The sequence below is a fragment of the Dasypus novemcinctus genome, chromosome 5 (assembly GCF_030445035.2).
Source record: "Dasypus novemcinctus isolate mDasNov1 chromosome 5, mDasNov1.1.hap2, whole genome shotgun sequence".
Taxonomy (NCBI): domain Eukaryota; kingdom Metazoa; phylum Chordata; class Mammalia; order Cingulata; family Dasypodidae; genus Dasypus; species Dasypus novemcinctus.
Window position 1 is genome coordinate 81,998,471 of NC_080677.1, and position 13,904 is coordinate 82,012,374.

General features: G+C 35.1%; 1 protein-coding gene across 3 annotated transcripts in view; it reads left to right on the forward strand.

Annotated features, from left to right (window-relative positions):
• HBP1 (HMG-box transcription factor 1) overlaps positions 1-13,904 on the forward strand; it is a 34,509-nt gene that overhangs the window by 16,774 nt on the left and 3,831 nt on the right. For all 3 annotated transcript variants that reach the window (XM_004462931.4, XM_058297157.2, XM_071215212.1), the window contains exons 7-9: positions 3,191-3,347; positions 4,035-4,179; positions 10,549-10,866. In XM_004462931.4, the coding sequence (XP_004462988.1) occupies positions 3,191-3,347; positions 4,035-4,179; positions 10,549-10,866 (620 nt within the window). The remainder of the gene's footprint in view (positions 1-3,190; positions 3,348-4,034; positions 4,180-10,548; positions 10,867-13,904) is intronic.

Here is a 13,904-nt window from a genome sequence, read left to right on the forward strand (position 1 = left end):
TTTACCTCTCTTCATCAGTTTTTCTCTGCCCATCATGTCAGCAGCATCTCCATGGTGGCTTGTGGAAAGTACTCTGAAGTTGGAGTAGGGAAGCCTGGGCTTTCTTCCTAGCTTTTATAGCAACTATTTGTGTGGCTTTACTTTGGACATATTATGAACTCCTCTGGGCATTGGCTTTCTGAGCTGTAAAGTGGGATTGTATTAGTTTTTAAATCTGTAGGACTCTAAGAATTAGAAGTTTCTTTAATTCAGTTATTTACAAATACATGTCTGTAGCCTTTACTTGCACATTTCCACCTGCATATTAGACATTTCTACATAAATTTCAGTCAGTTCTTTAGACTCAGCTCAGTATGACCAAAACTGGACCCACCTTCTTCTTTCCTGACTTATTTTTTCCCTGTTCTTTTTGTAAAAGTTTTTTAGTTTTTCACTTTTTAAAGAAGTTTTGATTACAGAAATGTTACATCGAAAATGTAGGGGATTCCTATATACCTCCCCCTCCCACACTTTTCCCCATTAGTAACATATTAGTGTGGTACATTTGTTGAAATTGATGAACATATATTGAAGCATTGTACTAAGTTTACATTAAGCTTTACACTCTGCACCACTCAATTTTATAGGTTTTGGCAAAAAGTATAATTGCCTGTTTCTGTCATTGTGATGTCATGCAGAGCAAGTCTACTTGGGTCCATAGTTGCATTCCCCTTTATTCCTGTTCATTCCTCAGTATTGAGGATTCGGGGATGGTGATGCCCACTCCGTTTCTGATTGAGAGGAGGCTTGGATCCAAGTATCAATATCGAGGGCTTGGCATATTGGTCTGTCCTCCTCCACTAGGCACTGCCCATGTACTCTAGGGATTCTTGGCACTCTATTAGAGAATGTAGCAGGACTTCACAGGATGGGAATTCAGTATTCTTTCAGTTATTATGTGGGTCTCCACCCACCAGGAAAACACCCTATGGCCATTTGAGCACATTCATATTCCATGGAGTAATGCCTCACGTTTACCTCTCCTCATGTATCCCCCCACCACCAACACCCTGACAAGTGATCTCCCCTGCCACAGTTGGGACTCTTCTGCAATCCAAAACCTCACAAAACCAAAAAGATAAATAAGTAAAAATGATTAAAAATACAAAGTAAAAGTAAATAAATAAAATAATTTTTTGCATTATCTTTCATTCTCGTAAGATCTTTTATCTTTTATGTACAGTGACAATTTCTTGTGTATGTTCCCCCATTGTTGTTTTTTTTTTTTTCCACTTTATTTTCAAGAAACTTTAGGTTACAGAAAAGCCACATAGAAAATATAGGGGATTCCCATATATTCCCCATCCCCCTTACATTTTTCCCATCAGTAACATCTTAAATGAATATGGTACATTTGTTGCAGTCAGTGAATAAACACTGAAGCATTGCCACCAATCATGGTCAGTGGTTTACATTTAGATCTATTTATTTATTTATATTTAAAGATTTATTTTTTATTTATTTCTCTCCCCTTCCTCCCTGGTTGTCTGCTCTCTTTGTCATTAGCTGTGTGTTCTTCTGTGACCGCTTCTATCCTTATCAGTGGCACCGGGAATCTGTGTTTCTTTTTGTTGGGTCATCTTGCTATGTCAGCTTTCCATGTGTGCGGTGCCATTCTTGGGCAGGCTGCACTTTCTTTCACCCTGGGCGGCTCTCCTTACGGGTGTGCTCCTTGCCCGTGGGGCTCCCATATGCGGGGACACCCCTGCGTGGCACAGCACTCCTTGCACGCATCAGCACTGTGCATGGGCCAGCTCCACACGGGTCAAGGAGGCTTGGAGTTTGAACCGCGGACCTCCCATATGGTAGACGGATGCCCTATCCATTGGGCCAACTCTGCTTCCCTACATTTTGATTTACATTCTGTATTGTACACTTTTATAGATTCTAACAAAATGCATAATGGACTGTATCTGTCATTGCAGGATCATGTAAACCAGTTCCAGTGCCCTAAAAATGCCCCATGCTCCATCCATTATTCCCTCCCTTTCCCTTCAGGGCCTATGGTAACCACTGAGTTGCAGTTTTTTAAGAATTAAGTTCATAGTTACATGTATCAGTGTTAAAGGTATTATTATCCTTCTTGATTCCTAGATTCAAAACTATGAAGTTCTATTACTATTCCCTTTCCTGCCTTTATATGCAGTTGACCAATTTTATTTCTATAGATATTTTTTTATAATCTTTCTCATTCATTGCTTTATATTTATTCTTGTGTAATAACGACAGGATACTATAGCTAACTGTTGCATGTTTATCTCTACTATTCTGTGAATTTATGGGTAGGGATTATGTCTTGTTTGTATTTGCATTTTCAGATCCTAGCACCTGGCACATACTAACTGCTCAATAAAAATTGGTTGAATTTAAACTTAGTCTAGTTCTATTGCCACTGCATTAGTTCTGTTTTTATTTACTTGTGAATTTGGGGCTGCAATGGATTTCCTTCTCTACATCCTCAAATAATTGAATATTTGAGGTACCTTCTTTATTGTGCAGTCATTGTCATCTTAAAGTGAACATAGTAATAAAAATACTTTCCTTCTTTCATTCCATACTTCTCAGTACTCTCTAAAAGGCAAGTTTAAAATACTTTGCGGGGGGTGGGGGGGTGGGGTTGAATGGGACCTCACATATATATTTTTAATGTAATATTATTACAAAGTCAATAAAAAATAAAAAAATTAAAAAAAAAAAAATACTTTGCTTGTCTTTAAGATCCCTTAACTAACTTCACTGGTTCCTCTTTCTCAGCCCCAATGCAGAACTCATCTTGTATTTTTAGCAATTATCAGCATTCCCCAAAGAAGTTAATTATAACTGTTCCTGGTGCAAGGCATGTCCTTTCACTTTTCTAAATTCCATTCTTTTAAATCCCAGTTGAAATGGGAATTGAAAGTCTTTCCAATCTTTCTTTTTTTGAAATCAATATTTTCCTTTATTGAACTCCATTAGCATTATTATACTTGTCTGTTTTATATTGTAGTTCTTTCTATATGTATCTTTCTTCAATACTGTTTTGAAAGCTCTTTGAAGGCAGGGATCCTGTTTTATTCATTTTTTACCTTTTCCACAGTCTTCATATAATAGGAACTTCATTATGTTTTAAGAGAAAATTTCCAATTCATTCACTCTTGGCCTATATTTACAGGGCTTTGGTTCTGATGGTCTAAAGTTATTATCACATGAAGAAAGTGTGTCATTTGGAGAGTCTGTACTGAAGTTGACATTTGATCCTGGTACAGTAGAAGATGGTTTACTTACTGTGGAGTGTAAGCTGGACCACCCTTTCTATGTTAAAAATAAAGGTAGGGCCTCAGCTGAACTTATAGTAACTTTTAAAAGAAAGCTTCTTAAATCCTCAGTTAAATATTTTGTGACTTTGATGATTAAGAAAAAAATTTAGGGAAAATTTCTTTCAAACTAAATAAAACTACCATAGGAAATGCTTGGAATAATACCTAATGATGCTTAAATGTCTTAGCAATATTCAGGTAGAACTCTGAGGAGTTTTATATTCATGTAGTAGACTATATAGTAAGCTCTCTGTTATCTTTGTATAGTTTGGGCAATGGAGTATTCTGGATAAGACATCTGGTTTAGAGTTACCAAATGTACTACAAACCTGAATCACTCTTCAGAGCATTATTACAATAGCATCATGTTAAACATATTTTAAGAATTCAGAAACTGTTTTATGGTCTCAATCATCATCTTTTATCACTATTTTTGATGGAAGTGCTGATTGGTAGAGATCTATTTTTAAAATGCTGAATTAAACTAGCTTTGGAGGGCTTTTACATCACATAAAGGAATACTTACCTAATAGTTGCTTTATTGAAATGATACATGACTTGCATTAGAAAATCTCTAGGGATTTACTTGAAGTAATTTTTTTTCTTAAGGTATAGAAATGATAGATCTGTTGTATAATAAATAGGGTGGTTTCTGTTAGTCCCTATGCTTTATGTGACTGTTGTTTAACTTAACTTTAGGTTGGTCATCGTTTTATCCAAGCTTGACTGTAGTACAGCATGGCATTCCATGCTGTGAAATTCATATTGGCGATGTATGTCTACCTCCTGGACACCCTGATGCCATTAATTTTGATGATTCAGGTGTTTTTGATACATTTAAAAGGTAATATTGGATTATTTCAATTTTTTTTTCTCTTAAGGTTTATCCTTAGTTTCTATGATGATTGCTAAGTCAAATATTTAGGAGGTTAAATCTTTACAAATTTGAGAATTATAGGAAAATTGTATATTAATATATATGATTAAATGAAAAATATTAGTAATTAGAATAAAATAGTAGCTTATGGGGACTTTTACAGAGGAATCTTTATGAAAAGAGTTTAAAAAACATTTAGAATTAGATTAGGAAAATTAATACATTATATGACAGTTAATAGATCAGCTTTGATAGTAAAAAAAAATTCCTGTATCAGGCCAGCATCTCATGCAGTCCAACTACTATTGGAAGGCCTTTAAATAACCTGAAAAATATAGTTTGTGTGGTTTTATATTTATTTATAATCCTGTGGGGTCACTTTTATTTATACTACAGTTTGAGAAAAACTGAATTAGACTTGAAGAAGGTACCCAGCAAAACCTGTATGCAAATACCTCGGATTTAAAGACTCATTTTTTAAAGATAATTATCCAGTCCATAGGCCCATATGGCCCCTAAGTAGAGAATTCTCAGGAGTTCCTTCTGATCTGTAGGTTTTATTTCATTCAATTTAATATTACAGAATATAACATTAATATATTTGCTTACTGTATGGAAAAGTAAGGTGAAAAAAACTAGCGAATGGCTTAGCATGTGCTCAGAAAATTACATGGGACAACATGGATATGATAACATTGAAGACATGTTGTTGAATGAAATAAACCAGACCCAAAAGGACAAATATTGTATTATCTCATTGATTTGAAATAGAGTTAGCAGACTCATAGAGTCAGAATTTAGAATATAGATTACCAGGGGTTGAGGTTGGGGATAGAGAATGAGAAGTTAAGGCTTAAAATGTATAGAGTTCCTATATGGAATGTTTTGTTACTGGATGGTGGTGATAGTAGCACAACAGTATGAATGTAATTAATAGCACTGAAATAGATATCTGAATGTGATTAAAAGGGGGAAATGACAGATTGTATATATGGTAACAATAAAATTTTTTTAAAAGTCCATGAAACTATACCACAGTGAACTGTAAGTTAAACCATGGACTATGGTTAATCGTACAATTATAAAAATATGCTATCATCAATTATAACAAATGTTCCACACCAGTGCAAGGTGTTAATAGGGTGGTTGTTTATGGGAATCCTTTATGTTTTGCATGATTATTCTGTAAACCCACAACTACTCTAAAAAGGGGGAAAAAATGTCTGCAAGGTTGGAATCTAAATGCTGTTTGATTACATCCCTCATATATTCTCAGAAAAATTATAGAAAAATGAGACACATTTTAAGGTCTGATACTCCTGAGTATATTTGGGATGTGGATCAGTGATAACTCTTATGTTTGTTGAGAGTGTAAACTGATATAAAATCTTCCAAAGATAAAATGGCAATTCCCTTCCTATGTATATATGCTTTAGAGACATAAATTCTTATAGATATGCATTAGGAGATCAATGAATATGTTTGTAGCTAGTTTGCTCATGATAGCAAAACCATTCAAACAATATCAGTACCCGTTAACAATGAATACATAAATTGTGATATAATCATAGAATGGAATGCTTTTTATTATTAGAAAAGGAATGAACCTTAAGTATACATTTTAAAACATGGATCAATTAATATTTATTTACTTATTTCCATATATAAGTAAATGCATATATACATATATACCTTGCATATACTATACAAAGCAAAATCAGCAAAGGAAAAGGCATGGGGTGAAGTCTGGGGCAACTAGGTACAAGCTTCCAAGGGTCCTCTCCCAGTGGAGTCACACAGGATGCACTTAATTGAGTTGACACAACATGTGTGAATTGTTTTCTACCAGGGAGGCTCGTTAAACAATTAGCACCCAGGAGGGTTTTTTGGGGGAGGTGGGAACTGGACATATAGTTAGCCTCTGCCTGCCACATAAAAAAATTCCAAATTCTCAGAAGGAAAGCAGGTGTTTAGTGTAAACCATATGGTTTGTATATACATTTTTGACACAGGGAGCCACTTAAACAGTTCTGGGAATGGTGGGAGCCCTCACAAAATCCAAGTTCCAGATGCTGGCCAGGGGCCAACCTTGTGAGCAGACATGTCATAGCTATAGCAGTCAGGCTTGCTGTGCTAACTTTTTCACAAAATTTATACTATTTTAATCCATCAACATTATATTACTGTTAATATATGTTGTATTTATAAATAACATTTTTATAATAAAATTATTTTAAAAACAAGGGAATGATAACCCACCCTAGTGGTTGGTTACCCCCTGGGGGCGACAAATATGGAACTTGAGTGATACTGGAAATACTATATTTCTTAATTTGAGTTGTAGGTTCACTGTATCTATATGCTTATTCGCTGGTATCTGTATGCTTCATTACTGTATTATAAACATTTTTTTAATATATCAGATATTGCAGATTGCAGAACTTTGATTTTTAAAGCTGAAAGGAAAACTTGACTACATAATTCTTGTCTTTCCAAGATGGCATGTTCTCATAATCACATGATAGCTATCACCCTTAGGGCAGGATGACCTTGGACACTGATCTCTCTCTACTGTGGTGTGACCACAATATAACAGCAATATCATATCTCTCTTTCCCCCTCTTTCAAAGGAATAGAAATGGAGTTTCATCTAGGAGAAGCCATAGAAAAAAGTTGAGAATCATGATGTTTACTAAATTGCAGTAAACAATTAACATTTTTAAAATTGTAGTAAACGATCCTAATTGTAGAAGTGAATTATGACTTGGGGAGAAGGCCACATTGCCTAGCATAGGGGGAGGGCAAGAAGGGAAAGAAAACAGGAAGAAGCATAGTCCAGGAGGGGACCAGAGAATAAAGTCCCAGTACCGTTTGTGGATTTAGGGCAAGCTCTTGGATTATGATGTACAGGGAAGGATATCTGAACAGATTCTTGCTTGAAAAGGACAAGAAAGCAGCAATAAATTGTTGCACTTTTGAACACTAGTACCAGTGAAAGCAGGATTTAAAGAAGCCCATTCTAAGACATTGAAAATTGAGGGCAGTGCTCAGGGCATCACGCAGGTTTAAACTAGTCACTTTTCACTTTGTGAAGTCAACATTTCTCTTCAAGTGAAATGATAATGTAACTAACTACTATATATCAGGCATTGTAAATATGTTTATTTAATCTTCATTACTCTTAGTAGATTATATCCTCATTTATAGAATGTACCTGAGGAAACAGACTTGGCCCCAGTGGTTAGGGCGTCCGTCTAACACATGGGAGGTCCGCGGTTCAAACCCCGGACCTCCTTGACCCGTGTGGAGCTGGCCCATGCGCAGTGCTGATGCGCACCAGGAGTGCCGTGCCACGCAGGGGTGTCCCCTGTGTAGGGGAGCCCCACGTGCAAGGAGTGCGCCCGTGAGAGCTGCCCAGTGCAAAAGAAAGTGCAGCCTGCCCAGGAATGGCACCGCCCACACTTCCCGTGCTGCTGATGACAATAGAAGCGGACAAAGAAAAAAGATGCAGCAAATAGACCCAGAGAACAGACAACGGGGCGGGAATTAAATAAATAAATAAATCTTTTAAAAAAAAAAAAATGTACCTGAAAGAAGTTAAGTTACATGCCTAAAACATAACCAGTTAGTGACAGAACTAGAATTCAAGCATTTATCTTGTAAAGATTCCAAATTCAGTACTTTATTAATCTAGCCTACTTCTATAGAAATATTAGTTACTCCTTATTGAGTACCCTACGATGTGTCAGCCTCTGTCCTAAGTACTTCACATGTATTGTTCTTTCAGCAATACTGAAAAATATGTATTATCTTCATTTTACAAATGAGTAAACTGGGGCTGGATGGTTTAATTTGCCCAAGGTCATATTACTAGTAAGTGGCTGGGCCGGGATTTGAATCAATTAAAATTTTATAGTATTATGTTCTCCAGAATTAGTTTATTTAATCCTTCCACCACTCATTGAAACATTTGAGAGCCAGAGTATGTGCTGGGCATTGATTTAAATCAGTTATAACAGGGGACCCTGCCTTCTTTGCTTCCAGTCTAGAGAAGGAAATGGATTAGTAAATGTATACAATGTGGTAAATGCTGATTGAGATGCAGTGTAGCATGGTAGGAGTGTGAACTCTGGAGCCCGACTGCCTGGACTCTCAACCCTAGCTCTGCAATGCATTAGCTGGGTAATTCATTTACTTATTTAAGGGTTAACCTTTCTTTGGCTCTTTTTGCTTTTAAGTCTTTAAAATGTGGATACCGATTGGAGAGAGGGTTAAATGAGTTAATATATGTGGCATGGTTAATAAACACTACATTATTGTGAAACTTTACAGGAAGAGTAATTAGACAAAGGTGAGGAAGGGCATTCTCAGCTTCAGGAAAAGCACATATAAAAAGTTGAGGTGTGAAACAGCACATTTCAGGAACAGTGGGTAGTTTAGTGAGAATGAATACTTATCTGAGGGATTGCAGCAAAGTATTGATAGATCTTTTTGGTCATATTTTAAGCTGTAGTCATGTCAAAATTCTCAATTCTGTGATTGAATATTGCATATTGATTTGTTATATTCATAATGGGAGTAGATGGTTAAATTTGTGCCACTAGAGCAGGGTTCTTAACCTTTTTTGTTCCACGGACCCCTTACTAAGTCTACACTATACTGTGTATTATTTAGTAAATATATCACACCAGTCATCAACATGCCCTCACAAGAATTAATGTTTTTTTTATAAGCTTACAGACCCCCAGTTAAGAACCCCTGCACTAGAGGGTAGAGTTTTTAGGCTTCAGTCAGCACTTAATTAGCTTGCTCTATTTTTAAATCTTTTGGTATTTTGAATTGTAATTTAATATTTTCCTTCATTAGAGATTAATAGTTTTGTATAAATTCATTAATAATGCATGTTTGCTGTTTTTACAAATTGATATGGGAGGGGCTTAATATATTTTGCAAGCATTGCTTCTCTCAGATAATACTGATTGCTCACCATTTATTAGATGTTTTTGGAGTCATAGTTTAAGTCTGCCTATTTTATATAGTATCTTTTTTAAAAAAGAAAAAGAGGTTGTTTGGTTGATGATTGGTAGAAGTCATTTTTACTGTGTTTAAGTGAATGGCATGGACCTCATTCATTTAGCCCTCTCAGTCTGTCTAGAATAATCCATAATCCCATATGCTTTACCTTTAGGCAGATGTCATTCCTATAGCTAATATCAACCTATTTTGATAAAGAATTTCTATTTCAGAGAGAGAAGTATAAGCTGAGTTCAGAATAAAAGCTGAATAAAAGGTTTTCTGCCAAGTGTAGGTGAAAAGTATAGATGGGAAGAGTTGATACCATTAGAACAAGAGAATTCTTTGGGTGTATATTATTAGGCTATGGTCTATATTAGTTCTAATATTCATCTAATATTTTCAGTTAATATAATGATTTGTTCACTTGGGTGTTGGTCAGAGAGTCCTCGATTTTTTGGCAATGTGAGGTACCATCGTGTGGTGAGGAAACCTAGGGCTTTTGAGGTGGATTGATCTGGGCTCAAATCCTTGCAGTGTGGCCTCGAACTTTACCTTTCTTATGTTTCTTCATGTAAAAGAGGGGATAACGATACCTCTAAGCAGGTTTGTTGAGATGATTAAGAAGAATGTATGAATAGCTTATTTTCAGGCCCCCATAAGTGTGAAATATAAAGAACAAAATGTGCCTTTTCTAAAAAATCTGCGTTTTTACTATGAACTTTTATGTTGTTAGGCTTTGCTATAATACATGGATGGCCTTCGGGGGATACTGATGTGTGTATGACTGCTGCTCCCTAAATAAATGACCCGGGTTACTGTGTATTTTGAGTTTCTTCAGCTTTTAACTGTTTTTAACTTCCCTTATCTACTTACCTTTGTATACTCAAATAGTTAATCCCTAGGCCTGACAGTCGGTTTAAATTTTCCATTTTTAAGCTTGTTTAGGCCAAGAAATCGGATGATCAAATTTATCAAAATTTAAACTAAAAGTAAGAATAAATAGGTTGTGAGTGTGCTCTGGAGGAGGTACTTGGTATGAGTAAAGTATGTGTGGATTATAACATTCTTTTGGGGGCTCGAAATATTTTTTTTTCTTTTTGAATTTCTTATTCTCACGATTTTTTAAAATGAAAATATTTGTGATCTACAAGGTTTCAATTTATAAGCACATATCATTGGCGAAGTTGTTAAAGTAATGTTGTTAACATTGTATGGGGAAAATAGAAATTTAAAATCAAATGTTAAGGGTTTAATAAACTTGTTTTTACAAATCGGATAATCTAAATTGAATTAAAATCATGTTAATTTTTAATTTTGTAGCTATGACTTTACACCTATGGATTCTTCTGCGGTTTATGTGTTAAGTAGTATGGCTCGTCAGCGTCGTGCATCTTTGTCTTGTGGAGGACCTGGTGGGCAAGACTTTACAAGATCTGGATTCAGTAAAAACTGTGGCTCACCTGGATCATCACAGCTCTCTTCCAATTCTTTGTATGCTAAAGCTGTCAAAAACCACAGCTCAGGGACTGTGAGTGCCACTTCTCCTAACAAGTGCAAAAGACCAATGAATGCCTTCATGCTTTTTGCCAAAAAATACAGAGTTGAATATACTCAGATGTATCCAGGGAAAGATAACAGGTAATTACATGGTGATAATTCTGATGATGATAATTGAATAACATTTCATTAAGTTCACAGTAACTAGGAAAGTTAAATTACATTTTTTTCATTAGCTTTTATTATTGAATTTTAAAATTTTCTCATATTGACTTTAAAAAGTTTAAGGGGAATTTTTAGGGCTCTAAAAATTACTAATTAATTACTTTATAATACCTAGACAATTAGATTGCCTAAGTGATAAGGTTTTACCTTTTAAAATAATATTAAGTGTCTTTTGCCTATTAGAAGTAACAGTTTCAACAACCAACAGTTCCAGGTATTTGCTTAGACAAATTTGGGAAATTTTTATCAGGCATTTAAATCAGTTTAAGCTCTATAAGGAACATTAAAAAACTTGGTTACTGAAAGACATATTCTTTGGATCATGTTTTAGAAATAGAGGAAAGTTTTCTGGAGGGTTCTTTCTCCTTGTAATCAGTCTAAACAAAGAAAAGCTGGAAAAAAATGAGTTTGAGGTTCTTATTTTAACCCTGTGTTACAGATTTGGACCAAAAAAAATCAGTAATTGGCTTCTTTAATCAGTGTGTAATTATGCAAGTATTTATTCTATCACTTCTTTATATTAATTAAAAAATTTTTTTAAGATTTATTTTATTTCTCTCCACCCCCCCCCAACCCCCTGGTTGTCTGTTCTCTGTGTCCATTCGCTGCGTGTGTGTTCTTTGTCCGCTTTTGTTGTTGTCAGCGGCACGGGAATCTGTTTCTTTTTGTTGCGTCATCTTGCTGTGTCAGCTCTCCATGTGTGTGGCGCCATTCCCGGACAGGCTGCACTTCTTTCGCGCTGAGTGGCTCTCCTTACGGGGCTCACTCCTTGTGTGTGGGGCTCCCCTACGCGGGGGACACCCCTTGCGGGCATCAGCACTGCGTGTGGGCCAGCTCCACAAGGATCAAGGAGGCCCAGGGTTTGAACCTTGGACCTCTCATGTGGTAGACGGATGCCCTATCCACTGGGCCAAGTCCGCTTCCCTTAATTTAAATTTAATTTAGCATAGACTAATCCTTAGAGTCTTGAGCTTGGACATTGCATGAAATCAAATGATTCTTTTGTCAAAAAAATTTTTTGAAAGATGCAGGCATTCATTGCTTAGGGTTAATAATGAAAAGTGAAAACTGCTTCTGTATCAGGAATCTATGTAAGTGTTTGACCCAGTAGGCTTTCTGGGGCAATAATTAAATTTCAGAAAGTGCCTTAACACCCTCTCCTCCCAAACATAACCTTATTCCTCTACCAAAACTATAGTCAGTTCTGAAAACCCTTAATTTTCAAGTGTTGTCCTATTGTCCTATTGTCAAATAAATATTATTCCATTCTCTTTAGCAGCGTCTTTTAGAATGTAGAGGGACTTTTAAAAATAATTTAATTGGGCCAGGTAGAATATCTATTCTTATTCTTTCTATGGAAAGAAGGTGGTTTACCCTCTGTTCATTACTTAGAATATCATCTAGGTTCTATAAAGTAGCAGAATGCATCTCCTTGCATTCTTTTTTTGAGCTTTATAGAAAAGACTGTCACTTGTGTCAGATTTCAAGGATATACTTGTTTTACAGCTCTGTCATACTATGTAGTGCACAAGCTTGGACAATTTGTTTTAAACTGACAAAATTGTTGAAAGGCTGGACTTAGAGTTATTCCCAGTAGAGTCCAGGAATAAAAATTAATTCTAGTCTTTCCTACTTTCTTTTCTGTACCCCTTGACTCATTTCGTAGGGTCTCTGCTGATAAGCACCAGAATCTCCACGTAGTAATGTTATATTCTTCCAGTCTTACTGTTTCCCTGACAGTCAAATTATTTTATCCTTGATCTCATGAGAAAAATCAAATGTTTATCCATATAAAATAACTCATTTGTAAATTCAGGTGTGAGTGCCTGATGAGTTTAATTCTATGTATTATTTATATTTTAAAAGAGAAGCTTTTTAATCCAAATGAATCACTGATTTGGGAGTTGATGCATATGTATGTTTCTTAGTCAATTTTCATTGAAAATACTGCATTAAGTAACACTGTAATGAATATCTCTGTAACTAGTTTCTAGTTATTTCTTTAGATTCCTAAATGTAGAATTACTGAATCAAGAATGTTAAGGGTCTTTTCAACACCACTGAAATTTTGTAATTCTTAGCTGTGTTGCCTGTGTGACTTTGGACAATTAATCTAATTTCTGCTCTTCAATCTCTTTAGTAAAAAGAGGTTAAATTGCATTTTTTTAAAAAAATTCAGTGTGGAGGTTTGCTTCCTAAATGACTAATATATGATTTTCTCATAGAAAATATACTTTCAGAGGCTCTTTAAAATGAAGCCCCCCCCACACATACACTTTTCTTAAAACTGAGAAAGTGACTGGCCTTAGAAATCTAATAATAGGAACTGTGCTGCATTTCTCTTTGTATTTATTTCCTCATGGTGTCTAATTTAAGACTGCACATAGTACTTAATTATTAAATATAATTAAATATAATTATTAAATATATTAAATATAAATATAATTAAATATAAATGAATTCTAGAAATAGAATTCATAAATTACTCTCTTTTTCCAACAGCAAGGATTTATTTATAATTCTGGATAATTAAATCATAAGTTTAGCTTCTTTGTTTTTTTTTCTATTTTTAAGATCTCCAGTTGTATCAGGTTAGACCCTTTATTGCTTATAAATCATATTTTTTCCTCCATTTTTAGCACTGTGCCCATGTGATATGTTGTAATCATCCAATATGGAGGGATATCAGATGCACTGATATGTTTCTAAATTGAACTGACAAATCAAATTTAGTTTTGAATTTGTACTTTTTCATCCTCTCTAAAAGGGATGTCTTAATTCATTGAATAAAGAACTCCACATTTTGGGGCATATTGGGAGGGAATGTATACTAGGATAGACCAGAGAGATATAATTTAGGAATGTCATTTTAAGTTGGTATAAATATCAAACTGAATGTTAAAGTTCACTGCAAAAACTTAGATGTATTTATTTTATACTTGCTCAGGGAAGGG